The 19,090-nt window shown below is 40.9% G+C and overlaps 1 protein-coding gene across 2 annotated transcripts; it reads left to right on the top strand.

Moving 5' to 3' along the window:
- The first annotated feature begins 381 nt into the window (after window positions 1–381).
- LOC111145793 (tRNA methyltransferase O) lies at window positions 382–17,309 on the top strand. 2 transcript variants are annotated; one of them, XM_022501010.1, is made up of 5 exons: window positions 382–466; window positions 6,630–6,804; window positions 10,068–10,225; window positions 13,784–14,440; window positions 16,855–17,309. In XM_022501010.1, the coding sequence occupies exons 1-5, from the start codon at window positions 391–393 to the stop codon at window positions 17,112–17,114; spliced, it is 1,326 nt and encodes a 441-aa protein (XP_022356718.1). In that variant the 5' UTR covers window positions 382–390; the 3' UTR covers window positions 17,115–17,309. The 2 variants fall into 2 exon arrangements, with proteins under 2 accessions (XP_022356718.1, XP_022356719.1); XM_022501011.1 differs by lacking the exons at window positions 382–466; window positions 6,630–6,804; window positions 10,068–10,225 and adding an exon at window positions 11,928–12,164.
- Window positions 17,310–19,090: the final 1,781 nt, after the last annotated feature.

Here is a 19,090-nt window from a genome sequence, read left to right as displayed (position 1 = left end):
TCCTTTGTCTTTAAAAATCAGTGTCATTCATTGGTCACGTAATTGTTTATATCAATGTTTGAGAGAGACATCTTAGTGCGTAAATCTTCATCGCAGTGTCCCCCTTCACAAGCGCGGGAATTCGGAGTTCCTGACTGGCAGGGAATCGCAGCGGGTCAGCGCGAAGGCTCAGAATGAGATCCCGCAGAGAGACCGAAGCCGGGAAATGGAAATCGAAACCCTACCAGTCCCACAGGCAGCGCCCGCCTAGAGCGCGTCCCACTACCCGCGCATGCGCCAGGCTCTGGGCTCGCGCCACCCCGTCAGGGCGGCTACTGCGCAGGCACCCAGCTCGGAGACCGGAAGCGGAAGGCCTGTCGCTGCCAGTCGACACCTCAGTGAGCAGTCGCCATGCGCGTGTTGGAAGAGCCGGGGCCTCAGCCCACAGCGACCGGGTGTGGGTGCGTGAAGCCGGCTCTGGAAACAGGTAACTTCTGAGAGACCAGCGGTTCCGCACCCAAAAGAGGCCTGGGCGCAGGCGCAGACCTGACTTCATAACGGGATGTAAAATGCGACAACTTGAACCCAAGTGGGTCGTTGCAGTTCTTGAAGCCACGGATCACGTGCACTAGCGACCACGTGATTTTGCTGAGGCGAGCGGCCTGATGTCATCTGTTCCGTTCCTGGTAGCTCCGGTTGGGTTGGGCTTGGCACCGTGGCTGGAACAGACACGTGCAGTGTAACAGCCTTTCTCACAGAGTTTTTGCTCACGTAGGAGAGATAGGATGTGAACGCTGGTGTTACGCGGGTTAGGAATTAATAAATACCCCCGAGAGAGGCATCCAGTGCTGTAGGAAGTGAGACGGGAGATGTGGAAAAGTTCTAGGGCGAAAAGGAGAGACAGGAAATCTTTTTAAACTGGGCCCGGAAAGTTGGGCTTGAGTTTATTTTCACCTCATTATATAGAGCCGAATATTAACATTAGAAATTAGAAGACGCAAATGGAAGAAAAAGTCTGCCATCACCCAGAGAAAACCGCTGTTAATATCTTGGTGCCTACCTTACATACTTGTTTCTGCGCATGCACACTAGAAAATGAATTATGTGACCCCACTGTCTTATAACTTCTTTCTAAAACTTAAATTTCATATAAATGGGTGGCCATTAATAGTTTTAAGGGATTGCAGAGTACTTTGCTTTAGAGATGTGTTCTAATTAACCAATTCCTTATTGTTGGGCTTTTAGGTTACTGCCAGTTTTCATTGTGAAGAAAATTCTCAAGACTGAAATGTTTGTGCATGTTATAAAAGTTTAACTTAGATTGAATTTACTAAAAGGACTGTTACTTGTAGAAGGTTGTGCTCATTTAAAAAAAAATTGTTGCACAGTGCCAGATTACAGGCCTAATATTTTCATAGGCAGGAAGGAGCAGGGCTTAGAGGTCTGCATAACACCAGACTGGGGAGTATAAATTTGAAATACTGGATGGAGCAAGGAGGTTGATTGGATTCAGATTGTAGAGAACCTTGAATACCAGGTTAAGAAATACAATGTCTGTTAACAGAAAAGTGAAAAATTTAGTTAAGAGGTAGCATAAAATTAAGGAACTCAGAGTCTGGAGTACTGGTGTAGTGTATTTTTTTTTTTAAAGATTTTATTTATTTATTTGAGAGAGAGAGACAGTGAGAGAAATCATGAGTGAGGAGAAGGTCAGAGGGAGAAGCAGACTCCACATGGAGCTGGGAGCCCGATGTGGGACTCGATCCCGGGACTCCGGGATCATGACCTGAGGCGAAGGCAGTCGTCCAACCAACTGAGCCACCCAGGCGTCCCTGGTGTAGTGTATTTTAAGAAGGGGAGGGAACTGTGCTGGGGACATGAATTATAACAAGGGTAATTTTACGGTCTGGGCAGGAGGGTCATAAGGGACCTGAACTTTCTGTCAGTACTAAGACATACAGATAAACTTTTCTTTCTTTCTTTTTTTTTTTTTTTTCAGATAAACTTTGAGTACAAAAACTCTGCATTAATAACTTGTTGGTTTTTCTCGTATTACACAGTTAGTACAATTGCAGTATTGTTAAAATGAGAGAAATGCCTAAGTAAGAGCTTGGAAAACCACGTTTTGCTGAGCACTTTGTGTGGCACTAGGTGCTTTCCATATTTTTCCCATGATGTTGAAACATATTGTGAGGTTCTCCCCAACCAACTGTTAATTCTGCTGTGATAAGAATTCTTGTTTCTTCTACCCAAGCTTAGCTCAATGTCTGGCAATTGTAGAATATTGGAATGTTTGCTAAACAAATGAAAACAAGACACAGGGATCCCATCTTACTAGGTGAGGGGTCTTTTTTTGGCCATTTTTCTTTATGGCGTTTTAATGAAGACCAGAGAATTGTTTGGCCTTAGTTTCTTCATCTCTAAATTGTTTACTATCTTTATTCCACAGAAACGTGGATGAGGATAAACAAAAGAATGCCTGTAAGCATATTTGGAAAAATATTTTAAAGTCATCAAAAGCATACACAATATGGAAGGGTCTTAGAATTGTAATACTGAGAGAGAAAAAGCAAGTCTGAGAAGATAACATGCAGTTCAATCCCAGTTTTTATGGAATTCAAAACAAAATAAATATTATCTAGGCATGCATATGCATGTGATAAAATTATATTAAAGGTAGTGAGTGATAAAGATCCCATTCAGGCACCTGTTTATCTCAGGGAGAAAGGATGGGTTGCCATAGGAGAGAAGCAACATAAAAAGATACGTTTTTTTTGGTAAAGCTCTAGTTCTTTGGGTGGGTGGGTACACAGGATTTCATAGTATTATGCTCTGTTACACATTTAATACATGTAATATTTTATATGTAGCCAATAATACAGTTTTTATAAGTGAAAAGTAATGAAAGGTACTGTGAGGGACAACACCAGGCCTATAATCTTACCACTTGTGCTGGTAGATTTAATTAATGGAAGCTGAAAATAAAATGATGGTCTAGAGTGTCTGTATGTCATCTCTTGAAAGAAGTTAGTAAATTTTTCATGAAATGTGGAAAAAAAAGTTATTTGTAAATTCAAAATGCTAGTTGTGGATACCTTGGACTTGAAACCTATATTGGTTCTGCTTTGCCAAGTTCTTGTCTTTTGAAAGGAGTTACTACTTAGGAAGAAAAAAGAGGATTTCTGATGATTTAAAAAATTTTGAATATTATGCAAATTACAAAGTATAAAAATAGTCCAGAAATCTCACTATCCATTTTTACCATATTACCATGTCCATTTTACCAAAATGTTAACATTTTGGTGAAATATCCTTTCAGACAGCTTTCTAAACATATACAGGTACATATTTAAATAGGTAAATGTATAAACAAACGTTCTTTTTTTTTTTTTTTTTAAGATTTTTATTTATTTATCTGACAGACAGAGATCACAAGTAGGCAGAGAGGCAGACAGAGAGAGAGGAAGGGAAGCAGGCTCCCTGCCGAGCAGAGAGCTGGATGCGGGACTCGATCTCAGAACTCTGGGACCATGACCTGAGCCGAAGGCAGAGGCTTCAACCCACTGAGCCACCCAGGTGCCCCTAATCAAACGTTCTTTTTTTTTTTTTTTTTAAACAAACGTTCTTAAATGACATTATATTCTTTCAGTTTTTCACTTTCCTTTTTTTTTTTTTTTTTTTAAGATTTTATTTATTTACTTGAGAAAGAGAGCATGAGAGGGGAGAGGGTCAGAGGGAGAAGCAGACTCCTTGCTGAGCAGGGAGCCCAATATGGGACTTGATCCCTGTGGGACTTGATCCCTGGACTCCAGGATCATGACCTGAGCTGAAGGCAGTCACTTAACCAACTGAGCCACCTAGGCGCCCACTTTTTTTTTTCTTTTTTTTTTAAGATTTTATTTATTTATTTGACAGAGAGATCATAAGTAGTCAGAGAGGCAGACAGAGAGAGAGGGGAAAGCAGGCTTCCCGCTGAGCAGAGAGCCCAATGTGGGGCTCGATCCCAGGACCCTGAGATCATGACCTGAGCTGAAGGCAGAGGCCCAACCAACTGAGCCACCCAGGTGCCTCTCACTTTCCAATTTAACCAGTTTAGACTTAAACAATCCTTTTTTTTTTTCCATGTAACATGAATTTTTTTAGTACCTACCCCCTTGCACGCAATGTACTAGGCCGTGAATGTAGCAGTGAACAAGGTAGAAAAACTCCTGCCACATGGAGCTTACATTCTAGTAAGAGAGAGCTACTAGAGCAGAGAGCTACTAGACCAAGCCAAACCTGAAATCTGTTCTGTCTGTAGATATTTTAGTAGTATGATTATGATCCCATGTACTCCCTTTATTGCTTAAACTACTTTGTTTCATATATTCTGTTCCTTTTTTTTTTTTTTTTTTTTAAAGATTTTTATTTATTTACTTGACAGAGAGTATAAGCAGGGGGAGCAGCAGGCAGAGGGAAAAGAAGCAAGCTTCCCGTTAAGCAGGGGGCCTGAAGCGGGGCTTGATCCCAGGGATCCTGACCTGAGCTGAAGGCAAATGCTTAACTGACTGAACCACCCAGGCACCCCTGTTCGGTTCTTTTTAGTTGAATGTATGCTTATTTGGAACATGTTCCCCACACTATCTGAAAGTAGATCATTCCTATGAAATTTTTTGTGACCTGAAATGGCATAATGTGAAGAAGCAATTACCATTAATTTATGTGGAAAAATTGTTGAATGTTCCCAGGCCCAAAAAATTACCTCTTAGGCTTTTCTGTTACTTCAGGACACATATTGTTAGTTGATGCACAAAATAAATCAAGATAAAGCACAGATGCTCACAGACACAGTTCAAAGCTCTGGTGGCTTGATGTTCAGATGCTGAGTGTAGTTCCTGGGGAAAGACCTGGGTGGGGCTGATCTCACTGCTTGGGGTGCATCCTGCATCTATAACAGCTTGCTGCAAAACAGATGCTGAGTGCTTTCCATTTTAGCCTTTTTTTTTTTTTTTTGGTAAAATCAAACATTCTCTTTGGATTTCTTTTGATTAGCAAAAACAGGTACTGAGGTAGGTCTTTCACAAACACACAGTGGCTTACACGCAAGCTTGTGAAAAGCATGAGGATGTCTGTATACAATCTGTCTCCTTATCTTTTGTTATTCTTTGCCTTATCTTTCACACTCCAGCCAATCAAAATAACTTGTTCTCTGCATGTGATGTAACACTTGTCATTTAACTTTGTGCATGTTATTCCCTCTATTTTATTTAAAAAAAATTTTTTTTAAGAATTCATTTATTCTTGGGGTGCGTGAGTGGCTCAGTTGTTAAGGGTCTGCCTTTGGCTCAGGTCGTGATCCCAGGGTGCTGGGATCCAGCCCCACATTGGGCTGTCTGCTCAGCGGGAAGCCTGCTTCTCCCTTTCCAACTCCCCCTTCTTGTGATCCCTTTCTTGCTGTGTTTCTCTCTGTCAAATAAATAAAACCTTTAAAAACAAAAAAAGAATTCATTTATTCTTTAGAGAGAGTGTGCACACAAGCGTGAGCCGAGGAAGGGGCGGGGGAGGGGGAGGGAGAGGGAGAGAATGTGGAGAAGACTCCATGCTTGGCACAGAGCCCAACTTGTAGCTTGATCTCACAACCCTGAGATCATGACCTGAGCAGAAAGCAAGAGTTGAGATGCTTAACTGAGTCACCCAGGTGCCCCAATTCCCTGTATTTTAAATGCTCTTTTATTTTTATTTATTTATTTGACACACGGAGAGAGGTCACAAGTAGGCAGAGAGGAGGCAGAAAGAGAGGGGGAAGCAGGCTGCCTGCCGAGCAGAGAGCCCAATGCAGGGCTCAGTCCCAGGACCCTGAGACCATGACCTGAGCTGAAGGCAGAGGCTTAACCGACTGAGCCACCCAGTTGCCCCTAAATACTCTTTTAGCTCTGACCAAAGTCACATACCTTAGTAATGGTGACATTGAATTTGAGTTATGGTCATAGTAGAACTTCTGAGAATTCCTCTTGTCTTTCTTTTTTTTTTTTTTTTAAAGATTTTATTTATTTAGGGCGCCTAGGTGGTTCAGTGGGTTAAGCCTCTGCCTTCGGCTCAGGTCGTGATCTCAGGGTCCTGGGATGGAGTCCCGCATCAGGTTCTCTGCTCAGCAGGGAGCCTGCTTCCCTCTCTCTCTCTGCCTGCTTCTCTATCTACTTGTGATCTCTCTCTGTCAAATAAATAAATAAAATCTTAAAAAAAAGATTAAAATTTTATTTATTTATTTATTTGACAAACAGAGATCACAAGTAGGCAGAGAGGCAGGCAGAGAGAGAAGGAAGCAGGCTCCCCGCTGAGCAGAGAGCCTGATGCAGGGCTCCATCCCAGGATCCTGAGATCACGACCTGAGCCGAAGGCAGAGGCTTAGTCCACTGAGCCACCCAGGTGCCTCGAGCCCCCTGTCTTTCTTAGACCTCTACTCTCTCTGGCTGTCAAAAGGGATATAATAATATGTGTGTGGTGATGATATATTTATTTATATGTATTCATGACATATGAATCATTTTTAATAGCTGTATAACACTTGGTAGATGCTAAAATTATGAAATCAGTCATTAAAGAAAACATGTTTTCCTACATCTCTATTTGACATTTTGACTAACGATTTCTTACCTACTTTTCTTCTGTAGGGAATCTTTTAACTGAGCCAATTGGCTACTTGGAATCCTGTTTCTCAGCCAAGAATGGTACTCCAAGGCAGCCGTCTGTTTGTAGCCATTCACGGGCTTGTTTGAGAATTAGAAAGAGCATCTTTAATAATCCTGAACATTCCTTGATGGGCTTAGAACAGTTTTCTCATGTTTGGTAAGTTGTTTTATGGTTAGAAGTGGATCTTTGGGTCAGAACCTGCTCTTGAGTAAAGTACTCCCATCGAAGGCAACCTTAGAGTCTGCCCTCCAGACCACACTTAGCTGTTGCATGGAATTCCTGTTGCATATTCACACACGTGACTGTATGCATAACTTGGGCATTCTCACGGAAGCTTGGGATCCACTGAGGGGACTCGTTCCATTTGCAGTTGGTCCTGATTGTGATGAATGCCTTCTGTTGAGTTGTACTCTATGGACCTTCGTGATTCTGCCTGTGAGTCATTATTCTATCCTCTGGACTAGGGGTCAGCAAGCTACAGGCTGTGGACCAAATCCATCTACCCCTCCATCTTTGTTTTTTCCCCATCTTTGTAAATAAGTTTATGGGAACACAGCCATTCCCATTCGTTTATATATTGTGTGTGGCTGCTTTTGTGGTACAGTGGCAGAGTTGAATGGTTACAACAGACTTGTTGGCATGTAAACTCAAATACTTAGCGTATGACCCTTTACAGAAAAAGTTTGCAGACTCTGCTCTTGACCATTAACAATTAAGTTTGTTCTTCCTAAGAGACAAAAGAGACTTTAGAAATCTGGATACTCTAAATGAAGTGTTACTTATATTAGCACCTGTGTTATACTAGTGTTACTGTCACTTGGAATTCTGTATCTATCCATTCTTACCCACTCCAGCATCACCAGTATGACTTGGTCTAATTTTACGGGTGAAGACCTAAAATGAAGTATTTATTCTGAGATAGCTTATGTTTTTGTTAATTTGGAGATGTGGGTAGAGTAAAAGCAACATGTGTCTGACCTAGTTTGTATGATCTTGGTTAAATTAATTAAATTAAGAACATTGCTGATATTAAAAAAAAATGGGTCCAGATCTATATGAAGAGATTTTTTGTATCCCTCCTATTTGTCTTCTCTCTCATCCTTAGCCCCAGCACTCTTCAGAGATTTTTATTGTTAATAGCTTGGTTACATGCTACCAGGCCTTTTCTTTTTCTTTTTCTTTTTCTTTTTTTTTTTTTTCAAAGATTTTATTTATTTATTTGACAGACAGAGATCACAGGTAGGCAGAGGGGCAGGCAGAGAGAGGAAGGGAAGCAGACTCCCTGCTGAGCAGAGAGCCCGATGTGGGGCTCGATCCCAGGACCCCGGGATCATGACCTGAGCCGAAGGCAGAGGCTTTAACCCACTGAGCCACCCAGGCGCCCCACTTTTTCTTTTTTAGTAGATATAGAAGCATAAACATACACACCAGGGTAGGTGTTTGTTTTAAACAATGGAATATGTTTTCTTCATTTAACAGTGTATATCATGACAATGCATACAGATTTCTTCTTTTTGCTTTAATGGCTGTCTCTTACTGCAAAATATAGATATGACATGATTTGACCACTCTTTTGTTAATGGATAGTTATTTTACTATTATAGTAATGCTGTAGCAAACCTTCTTAGACACAGATCTTGGCACATGTACATTTTCACACATAAATATCAGAAATGGTTATATTGAGCTAGAGGGTGTGCATATTTATAATTTTGGAGGGCTACTGCCAAACTGCTCTAAAAAGCTTAATTTGTGTATCGTAAGTGTATGAAAATGACCTTTTCCTTACATTCTTGCTAACACTGTCTATGTTCCAGTTTTTCTGCATTTTGTCAGACAGGGAAAAACAAGATTTTTTTTTTTTTCCAAAGATTTTATTTATTTACTTGACACACACACACAGAGAGAGAGAGATCACAAGTAGGCAGAGAGGTAGGCAGAGAGAGAGGGGGAAGCAGGTTCCCCGCTGAGCGGAGAGCCCGGTGTGGGGCTTGATCCCAGGACCCTGAGATCATGACCTGAGCCGAAGGCAGAGGCCCAACCCACTGAGCCACCCAGGTGCCCCAAAACCAAGATTTTTTTTAAAGATTTTGTTTATTATTTGAGAGAGAGAGTGAGCATGCACACGCATGGGTAGAGGGGCAGAAGGAGAGAATCCTAAGCGGGGACTGATCTCACCACCCTGAGATCATGACCTGAGCTGAAATCAAGAGTCAGATGCTCAACCGACTAAGCCATCCAGGTGACCTGAGAAAAACAATATTTTATTTTTCAGTTAAATATCTTAATTATTAGTGAGGTTCAACATCTTTTCATTTGGTTGCTGTTATTTCTTACTCTTTTGTCAATTCATGTTCTTTGCTTAATTTCTTTTTTTTCTTTTTTAAATATTTTATTTATTTATTTGACAGAAATCACAAGTAGGCAGAGAGGCAGGCAGAGAGAGAGGGGGAAGCAGGCTCCCTGCTAAGCAGAGAGCCTGATTTGGGACTCGATCCCAGGACCCTGAGATCATGACCTGAGCTGAAGATGGAGGCTTAACACACTGAGCCACCCAGGCGCCCCTTTTTCTTTTTTCTTTCTTTCTTTTTTTTTTTTTTAAAGATTTTATTTATTTATTTGACAGAGAGTGACATAGTGAGAGAAGGAACACAAGCAGGGGGAGTGGGAGAAGGAGAAGCAGGCTCTCCACCGAGCAGGGAGTCCAATGTGGGACTCAATCCCAGGACTCTGGGATCATAACCTGAACGGAAGGTAGATGCCCAACAACTGAGCCACCCAGGCACCCTGTCTTTGCTTAATTTCTTATAATGAGTTCCCCTTTGTGATTTGTAGGAACAGTTTATATACCACAGATATTAACCCATTATCTATTGTACATGTAGCAAACATTTTCTCCTGGGATTACATTTTATAGTCATAAATTTAATGATTTAATGAGTTTGAATCTGTTATTGTTTCTCTTTATGGCTTCCTGCTTTTCTGTTTTATTTAGGAAGACCCAGTGAAGTTATTTAACATTTCTGAACCTGGATTGCCTCATTCTTGAGGATAAATTACAAGTCCTGGGCTTGTTAAGAGAGTTAAATAAGTATAAAAATGTGTAGCAGACTGCCTGGCAAATAGCAGGCTCTTACTTCGTAAATATTGCTTATTCAGGCACTTGAAAAATACTTGTAAAAGTTCCTGCAACGTACCAGTAATTTTGTTAGGATATAGAGATAAGACGCTGCCATCCTTCAAGGAATGAGAATGGCATTATTTTTTTCCCCACTGATTACATTTTAGTACCGTTAAAAAGCATTCTTTCAGCTTTAACTTGTGGGATTAAAGATTAAAGTTTTTTTTCCCCATAAAATTATTATGATAAATTAATTAGTATTCTTTCCTTACTTGGTGGTTTGGTTTATTTTCAATAGGATTTTGTTTGTTTTTCACAAAAATGGTCATTTGAGCTGTAAGGCAAAAGTGCAGCCTCCTAGGCTGAATGGAATAAAGACTGGAGTTTTCTCCACAAGGAGCCCACATCGTCCCAATGCAATAGGACTGACCCTGGCCAAACTGGAAAAGGTAGAAGGTAACAAATTTCATTTCTACTTTTATCTTTTTTCCTTATCTAAAAGAAGTCTTATAAAACAAACTTAGTATTAACTGGCTGTTACTCGGAGGAGTACCAGTGGTGTTAACCCCTGGGGATTACCAGGCATGGAAGAAGAAATGACTAAAAAAGAATGTTACCCTTTGAAATCAGCTCTTATAGGATGCTCAGAGTTTAATTATATCATCCCATATATTAGAAACTATTACGTTATTAAAAAATAATTAAATTAGTAACCAAATTTTCTCTGACTTAGAATACAGTAAATACAAAATTATTCAACAATAATTGGACACTTTCAGAATTAACAGAGAATAACTGCTTGTATGTGTAGATATGGTAAACATGTAGGGTGGTGGTGTATTATTTCTTCCTAGCACTTTGAGGAGATGAACATGTGCTGTGGTTGTAGTACACCTGTTAACTCTGACGTGTGGCAGAGGGTCTGCTATGAATTGCAGTATAATAACATTTATACACCTGTCAGATTGTGGAAGTACCTGTGTAGAATACCAGGTTCATTTTAACTGTGTATTCAGATATAGCCTAGTTACTGGGCCATACATTTTTTGGAAGCATCCGTGGTTTTTTTTTTTTTTTTGAAGTATAATTGACATATTAGTGTCAAGTGTACAATATGGTTCAGTATTTATATACATTGTGAAATCATCACCGCAATAAGTCTAGATATTATTTGTCACCATATAGTTTAAAATATTTTTTCTTACGGTGTGAACTTTGAAGATCTACTCTCAACAACTTTCAAATATACGATACAATATTACTGACTGTGCTGTACATGACATCCCCAAGACTTACTTATTGTATCATTGGGAGTTTGTATCTCCTGATCCTTTTGACCCATTTCATTTATCTCCCTACTCTGTTCCCTCTGGCCACCAGTGATCTGTTCTCTGTATCTTTGAGTTTTGGTTTGTTTGTTTTGTTTGTTAGTAAAGCATCCCGTTCTTGAATCACTCTGACTAACAATAAGCACATTTGTTGGAGAGGCAGAAGACTGGAGGTCAGGAGACCATTCTAGGCTTTAGCTTCCTGGTTTGTAAAGCGGGTGAAGGAGTAGGACCTGCCCTCTCTGGGACTACATAGTATTTTTTTTTTTTTTTTTTTTTTTTTAGCATCTTATGAGACAAAAGCTGTAAGTACTTTTCAGGCTACTTAGTGTTAAATAGGTAAGATCAGTTATTTTGTTTGTTTTTTTCCAGAACTTGAACTCCATCCCCTGGGTTGTATTCAGCCCAGCCTTGGATAGGTTTTCCACGAAATTTCTGAAACCAGTCCAACTTGAGCTTTGTCAATTTGTGATAGCCAACCAGCTTGAGTAATAGTACTAAACATTTTATTATCAGAGCACTGTGTATATGCCAGGCATTGTTCTAGGTGCTGAGGGTATAGTGGTAAACAAATTAGATAAAAATCCATGCATTGTGCTTGCTTCAGCAGCACATATGCTAAAATTGGCCCCTGCACAAGGATGACACACAAATTCGTGAAGCGCTCTGTATTTTTTCAGGTTTTACTATATCCTGTTATGATGTCATCACTTGCAGTTCTCATTATTAAAATATTGTGTGTCACCAAAAGAAATAGATAAAAATAAAAATTTACACACACACACACACAAAATCCCTGCATTGAAGAACTTAAAATTCTCATGGGGGAGCTCAAATTAGAATGTAAAAGGCAAACGCAGTAACACTGTATACATTCTTACAAGTAAGTGTTATGGTGACTACTAGTGTTTGCGTGGTGCTTTACAGTTTATAAAGCGTGTTGCTGTGCGTAATCTCTCTGTGGCTGTTTGGGTTTGATAGGGTAGCAATCCTCCTTCTATGGATGAGGAAGCTGAGGCTCTTTGATGTTTGATAATACGCCTAATAGCATCCAGCCACGTGGTTGTGTAAGTCTAAATCCCATGAACTTTTATGTATACTACAATGCTTTCTTCCTTCTGCAGACATTGTTGGGCATATCCGTTAGTTAGGAAGTCCAAAGTCATTATTCCAAAGTTCCAGGCTCATTCGTAGTGAGCATGTTTTAGAAATCAGTCCTCTGTTAGTCTTGTTTTTCTTAAATGGAGACAGAATGGAATGTGATCACATGCAATTTTTTGATTCTCATTTGGCCAATTTCCCAAGAATCAAGTTAGTAGAATCTGCACCAGTGGCAGGCACTGGACATGCAGCTGTATAAGTGAGACAAAAGACCTGTTAATATTTGGCAGTGGTGACCTCTGTTCTGTTTAAGTGTTTGAGTCTTGATGGATGTGTTGATTTCCATTGCTGTGTAACAAATTGCCATACACTTTATTGTTTTTTTTTTAATTTCTTTAAAGATTTTATTTATTTGAGAGAGATAGAGAAAGAGAGCATGAGTGGAGGGGAGGGGCAAAAGGAGTGGGAGAACCAGACTCCCCACTGAGCAGGGAGCCTGATACCGGGCTTGATCCCAGGACCTTGGGATCATGACCTGAGCCCAAAGGCAGACACTTATCCAGCTGAGCCACCCAGACGCCCCTACTTAGTCAGTTTAAACAACACACATTTATTATCTCTTTGAAATATTACTATGTTTCATAATAATTAGTTTAGAAATATGGGAACAGCTAAGCCAGTCCTCTGCTTAGGATCTTACCAGGCTGCAAATAAGGTGTGATCTAGGTGAGTTCTTATGTGGAGGCTCAACTGGGGAAGAATTTGCTTCCAGGCTCACCCATGTTGTTGGCAGAATTCACTTCCTTGTAGTTGTGGAACTGAGAGCCACAGTTGCTTGCTGGTTGTTGCCTGGTGGCTGCCCTCAGCTCCTAAAGGCTTCTGCAGTGCCTTGCCACATGGGCTTTCTCAGGGTGGTTGCTTACTTCATAGCCCACCAGGAGAATATCTCTAGTGAATCTGCCTGCAGGCACAGGAGTCTTAGATAATGTAACACAGTCATTGGAGTGATACCAAGTCACACTCAAAAGATGGGGATTATCCAAGGGTGTGAACACCAGGAGGTGGGCATTCTGGGGGCCACTTTCGTGTATATTTGCCACAGTGGAAATCCTCATTGATCCCAGAGAGATATACTGAAGACTCTGCTATGCCTGGAACAGAGTTAGAAGCCCCAGTGATGCAAAAATGAGTCAGTGCTCAAGGGCCTAACCACACTGTCTAGGGAGAGAGACTGACTAGGTCATTGCCAGACCATATGAAAAGAGGTGTAGTAGAGGTTTTTACATAGGTTTCTCTGTGGAACACAGAGGAAAGAGTGCTTATGTGTGGAAGAGCCAGAAAGGCTCTGTAGGTGAGGTTTCATAGAGGAGCCCTAAAGAGCATGTGGGAGTTTGACAGGTGAAGAAGAGGATGGGTTTCCAGGCAGAATGAAAAGGGTGTGTTGGCACCAGGTATAAGAAAACCTGGTGTGTAAGAGAATTGTGAGTGAGCTTGGTGAGGCATAAGCAGATGATGTTGGTTCTTAATTGTTTGCACTGTTCTTCATTGTTACGATTTCTAAGAGGATGTGTTTTTCACATTATAGGTGGAGCTATATACCTTTCTGGAATTGACATGATTCATGGCACACCTGTACTAGACATAAAGCCCTACATAGCTGAGTATGACTCGCCACAAAATTTGATTGAGCCTCTACAGGACTTTAGTTTACAGAATAACCAATATAAATCCCAAAACACATCCCAGTCTGATGGCAAGACGGACCACTGTGACCAGCGACAGCTCTCAAGGTGTGATAAACCACAAGCCTGTAGTCACACTAAGGAAAAACCTAAATGTCATGAAGATGGCACTTCAGGAGCAAACTACATGAAACGTGATAACTCAACAAAAGTCCAGCAAAACTCCCCTCAGCCCAGGGAGATAGCAGAAGATTTGGGTGTAGAATCAAGAAGTGATCAGAGTCTGAGTGTGGCAGAAGAACAAATTGGCTCAAATTGCCCGGGGAAGAGCTTTTCAGAGGAAGGTACAGAAAAGAGGCTAAAGAGAGGGAAGGAAGCAGTGGTCGCACAAGGAAACAGTGCGGAGATGCAGCCGGTGGTTCTTCACTGTCCTTCCAGGATGGCTGGTGCAGCCCACCGCAGCGCAGTCCCTGACTGGGTTAGAGAGGCCCCCGTGACCCCCTTGGAAGTCCGCTTCACTCCTCACGCAGAGACGGACCTCGAGCACCTTAGTTCAGAAGGTGAGCCAGGTACCCTCTGTCTCTCAGTTTGGAATGAGAGCTTTAGCCCAATTTGGTATTTCTGAGGGCAGTTATGTAGAGGATTTGTCAGTATGACTGGTTATACGAACTGTAGGAGTATAAAATTCTGTTTGGGCAACAGCACCATCTGACGACGAGCCTTCTTCAGCACAGTGAGTCCCAGACACTCAGTGAAGTGTTTGCTGAGGAGGCTCCTGCCTCATGAGGTGGCACATGATTTAGGGCCTCTTGTCAGTCCGTTACAGTAGTTCCTGGAGTTTTCAAACAGCGTTCAGAAGCTAAATTGTGCTCATTCTATACTTGGATTAACTTTTTTCATGTTTTACTATCTGACTAGAGAAATATCCCACCTTATTCTGTCAGGCGGCTGATAGCTCTCCCTGTGGCACGGAGCCTAGGGGTAGAAGGGAAGTCTCTTAGCACAGTAATTGTCCCTGTAAAAAGTCCCAGCACTGGAGACGTGCCCTTTACTGTAGAAGAGAGGCCACAGGGCTATTACTTGGACTCGTTTACTTTAACACACAGTTTGTAACAGATGCTGTCCCCTGGTTGCCCAGCCCATAGCAGATGTGAGGCAGCAGTCTAGAAGGAAGGTGGCTGCAGCGAGCCCAGTAAGAACAGCCAGTTAGTTGCCAAGGACATGTCTGATTTCATGTGCCGCTCCACGGTGTGTTTCTTATTCTTTCCAAAGGCTTTATGTTTAAACAAAGCGTCTGATTTTTAAATTGAGCTCTTTATTTTAAAAAGTTTTGTTTATGAAAGTTGTTTCCTCATTGTATACAGTTGAGGAAGGTCAGTTTTAAAGGGATTTTGTGAAAGAACAAAGAAAGCAGTGTTGCTCAGAAGATACTTTATATTTCTACTTACCCTTTCGTCTGCAGTTAGCAGTGATTGCTTCTTACTCTGGAAAGTTTTATCTTTTTCAAACTATAGTGCTAGGTGTCTGAGAGGTTATAATGTGCCTTGTTGATTTGAAAAAGCACTAAAAAGAGAAATTATGAAATGTAACTATGAAACAGGGACTGATTTGGACCAGCAGAATTTGGAGTTAATACAGAAATAAGAAATGACCCTGTCAGAAGCTTTAGAGTCTAGAAAAGATAAAAGATACTGAAATGGTGGCCGTGTGTTGGTGGTAGGAGTGGGGGGATTGGCGCTGGAATGGAGTGCTTATGGGCACATGACGGGAAAAGGATTATGACTTGGGGAACAGGGAAAAAATTTGGGAGTACTTCCTGGAGGAAAAAGTATTTGAGCTGAGCCTGGAAGAGTAAGTAGGCAGAGAAGTGTTGGCAGGGCACCTGTGCCAAATGAGCAACTGTGCAAAGTCCTCAAGCTTTTACCAGGTACACTGTTACTGAAGAGTGTGATGTTTCTGGAATTCCTCTTTTTTGGTGGCCTTGGAGTCATTTCATGAGCCATGCAGTAAAGGAATCTCAGCACTGCATAATTGGTCCTTGATGGGATTTTTTTTTTTTTTTTTAAGGATTCCACATGATCAGCAATTGAATTGGTCCTTGGTTTTTGACCAAAGATCGAACTTCATGACTTTATTTACAAACTTACTACCCAAGTGATTTTGGCTGTTTTCTAAAAACTGAATTTACTTTCAGAAGAATAAAGATCCACCACCACTCCAGATGGTATTTTGAACAGGAACAACATTGTTTAAAGCACATGCCTTCCTGGAAGGGCCTGGCCTTTACTTGGATGTATGTTATGTTGTAGCTATTAAAAATTAAGTCACAGTTAATTTTTTATTTAAGTTTTGTTCATACTGTATTTTTAAAAATTAAAAAACATCCATGATGACACAGATGTAGGAAGTTTTGCCACTTAACAGGGTGTACATCTTTTTACTGTACATCCTCACCTTGGTTGTTTGGGGTGGCTTGTTCTCTAGTGATGGTATTTAACTTTCTCAGAGTATCTATACTACTTTGTTCAGGACTCTCCCAAGTCCTCGTTCCTTAGGGAATGTGGTGTTACTTTAACTAGGGCTTGTGACACCAGCTCTCTGAGACACTATCCCTTGCTTATGGCTGGTGCTCTGGGTATAGGTGGGTTTAGTCTTCTTTCTTGTGGCTTTCTGAGAGTGCTGGGACTGTCATGCATTTCCCTGACCATGCCTCCATTCTGAGAAGAAACGGAATGACAAGGAATCAAATCAGAGTCGACATTGAACATAGAAGGTTTTGTTCAGCGAATGAAAATTTGGGGCACGTGTAAGTTTAATCTAATGAAACTACTTGAAAGCAACATTCTCTGTAAGAACTGAGTAGATTGCCAAACCCAGTTCATTTCAAGTGATAGTGTATTCAGTGTGATACTCCACATTGAAGTTGACTGTACTGAAATTTGACCAGCATTAAGTTGTATTCTTCTCATTGCAGATGGCAGTCAGCCTTCATTTAAGTATTTTCAATCAGCAGAGGAAGCAAGGCATGCCATTGAGGCTGTGCTGTCAGCCGACCCGCGGTCTGTGTATCGACGGAAGCTCTGCCAGGACCGCCTTTTCTACTTTACCGTAGACATAGCACATGTCACTTGCTGGTTTGGTGATGGCTTTGCAGAGGTTCTAAGGATCAAGCCAGCTTCAGAGCCTATTCAGATGACTGACCCCGAGGAGTCCTTGGTGTCTCTGGGATCATAAGTAGTGTCCGTCATGTGTTTAAAACAGCCTAATTGACTTTGGATGTGGCTGTTGCATTAACTATACAAGCTAATGGTATGCCTTCTTGGCAGAAAGAAGCAACACTCAGTGATCTCACTGCTTTGATTGTTAATGGTTGTTCAAAGTATTTATTTGAAAAAGATTTTTAATAAACAGATAAAAGTTAGAGAAATTTCCATCTGCTTTTCATTTGGTTAATATTGAAGAATCCAAAGGTGATGATATCGCAGTAATTTCTGAAAGAGGCTGAATGTTTTTGGCACTTGGTAAAACTAGGCAGAGATCATTCTAGGAGGAACTTAAAAGCTCAGGGGATCTGTTCAACAGTTCATATTGGTTTTCCTATCTGGAAAAGCTTGACCTCTCTCTTTCATTATAAATCATACTGAATTGGGGTGCCTGGGTGGCTCAGTAGGTTAAGCATCTGCTTTCAGCTCAGGTCATGATCCCAGAGTCCTGGGATTGAGCCCCATTTCGGGCTCCCTGCTCAGCAGGGAACCTGTTCTCTCTCTTCCTCCGCCTGCTGGTCCCCCTGCTTGTGCTCTCTCTCTCTCTCTGTCAAATAAATAAAATCTTAAAAAAAAAAATCAAGCTGAGTTAATAATGTCTTAGGAAACTAGCAGATCAAAAACAAGTGGTTCTAAAGGTCTTTAGAAATTAAACACCTGTGTTTTGTAGACTTTGTCATAAACACATTTGTATGTATATGTATACATATACTTAATCCTGATTCCAAAGTAGGGACTCTGATGTTTCTTTGGGTGTCTTTGTATCAGAAAAGAAAGTCAAAGAAAGTCCCAGAAGTTGAAGAAAATAACTTAATTACTGGTTTATTTCTTACTTGTTTTATGAGTATTTACTAAAAAACTATTAATGGGTTAGGTTTTGGTGATAAAGTCAGATAAAAACAGGTTGTAGTTCTTGTTGTAAGTCATAGTTGGGGAGGAGGAAGATATGAGCATGTTACTGTGTTATAGTTAGATAAAGTATAGTAATGAAGTCTGTATGTGGTTCCTTTGTAGTACAACGTAGGCAGCGGTTGTAAGAATGTATTGCCTATAGGTGATTTTGATGTTGCGATCTGAGATAGCTGAAGATTTATGATCAGCGTAACCAAATTAGACACCTGTCAGCATGACAGGCTTTCCTAATCACAACTGTAAATCTTAATAGCTGATTGATCATGGTTTTGAAATGAGCCCTGCTGCCTGTGGGTACTTGCACAGAGTCATTGGTGGCTCATGACACTGCACTCTTGAACGGAACTCGATTGTCTTTGAGGTTACTTAGAACCTCTTGGGGAAATATCTTTTTTTTTAAAGATTTATTTATTTCTTTATTTGACAGAGAGAGCGAGAAAGCACACCAGTGGGAGTGGCAGAGGCAGAGGGAGAGGGAGAAGTAGGCTCCCCACTGAGCAGGGAGCCCAATGTGGGGCTGGATCCCAGAACCCCAGGATAATGACCTGAGCCAAAGGCAGACACTTAACCAACTGAGTCACCCAGGTGCTTCGTAGGGAAATATCTTTAATTTGATTTGCATAAGCTCTTTATTTTGAGGTAATTATAGATCCACAGGAAGTTGCAAAAATAATGTAGAGGCCGTGGGTACACTTCACCTAGCTTCTTCCTATGGTAACTTACATAAACTGTAGTATAACGTTAGAACTAGGAAGTTGACATTGGCATGATCTACCCTTTATTTTGATTTTGACGTCTTTTCTCTTAAAATTATTTTGAGACTAAATCAGGGCTTGAAGCACAGTATGTTTCAATTTAATATTGGAAAATTTCAATTTCAACTTAATATTGAAAAAAAGTCTGAGGATGACACCAACCAGCCTTAACAGGACTGTTCAGTTGTTTGGAATTTTAACATACATTCTCAGGATTTTAGAACTAAAATCCTAAGTATAATCCATTTTAGTTCTCTGCCCGCTCACCAGTCAGCGATGA

Source organism: Enhydra lutris, unplaced genomic scaffold, assembly GCF_002288905.1.
Source record: "Enhydra lutris kenyoni isolate GAN:26980312 unplaced genomic scaffold, ASM228890v2 scaffoldscaffold13, whole genome shotgun sequence".
NCBI classification, from domain to species: Eukaryota; Metazoa; Chordata; class Mammalia; order Carnivora; family Mustelidae; genus Enhydra; species Enhydra lutris.
The sequence above is the reverse complement of the archived record's forward strand: the minus strand, read 5'-3'. Positions and strand labels throughout refer to the sequence as shown.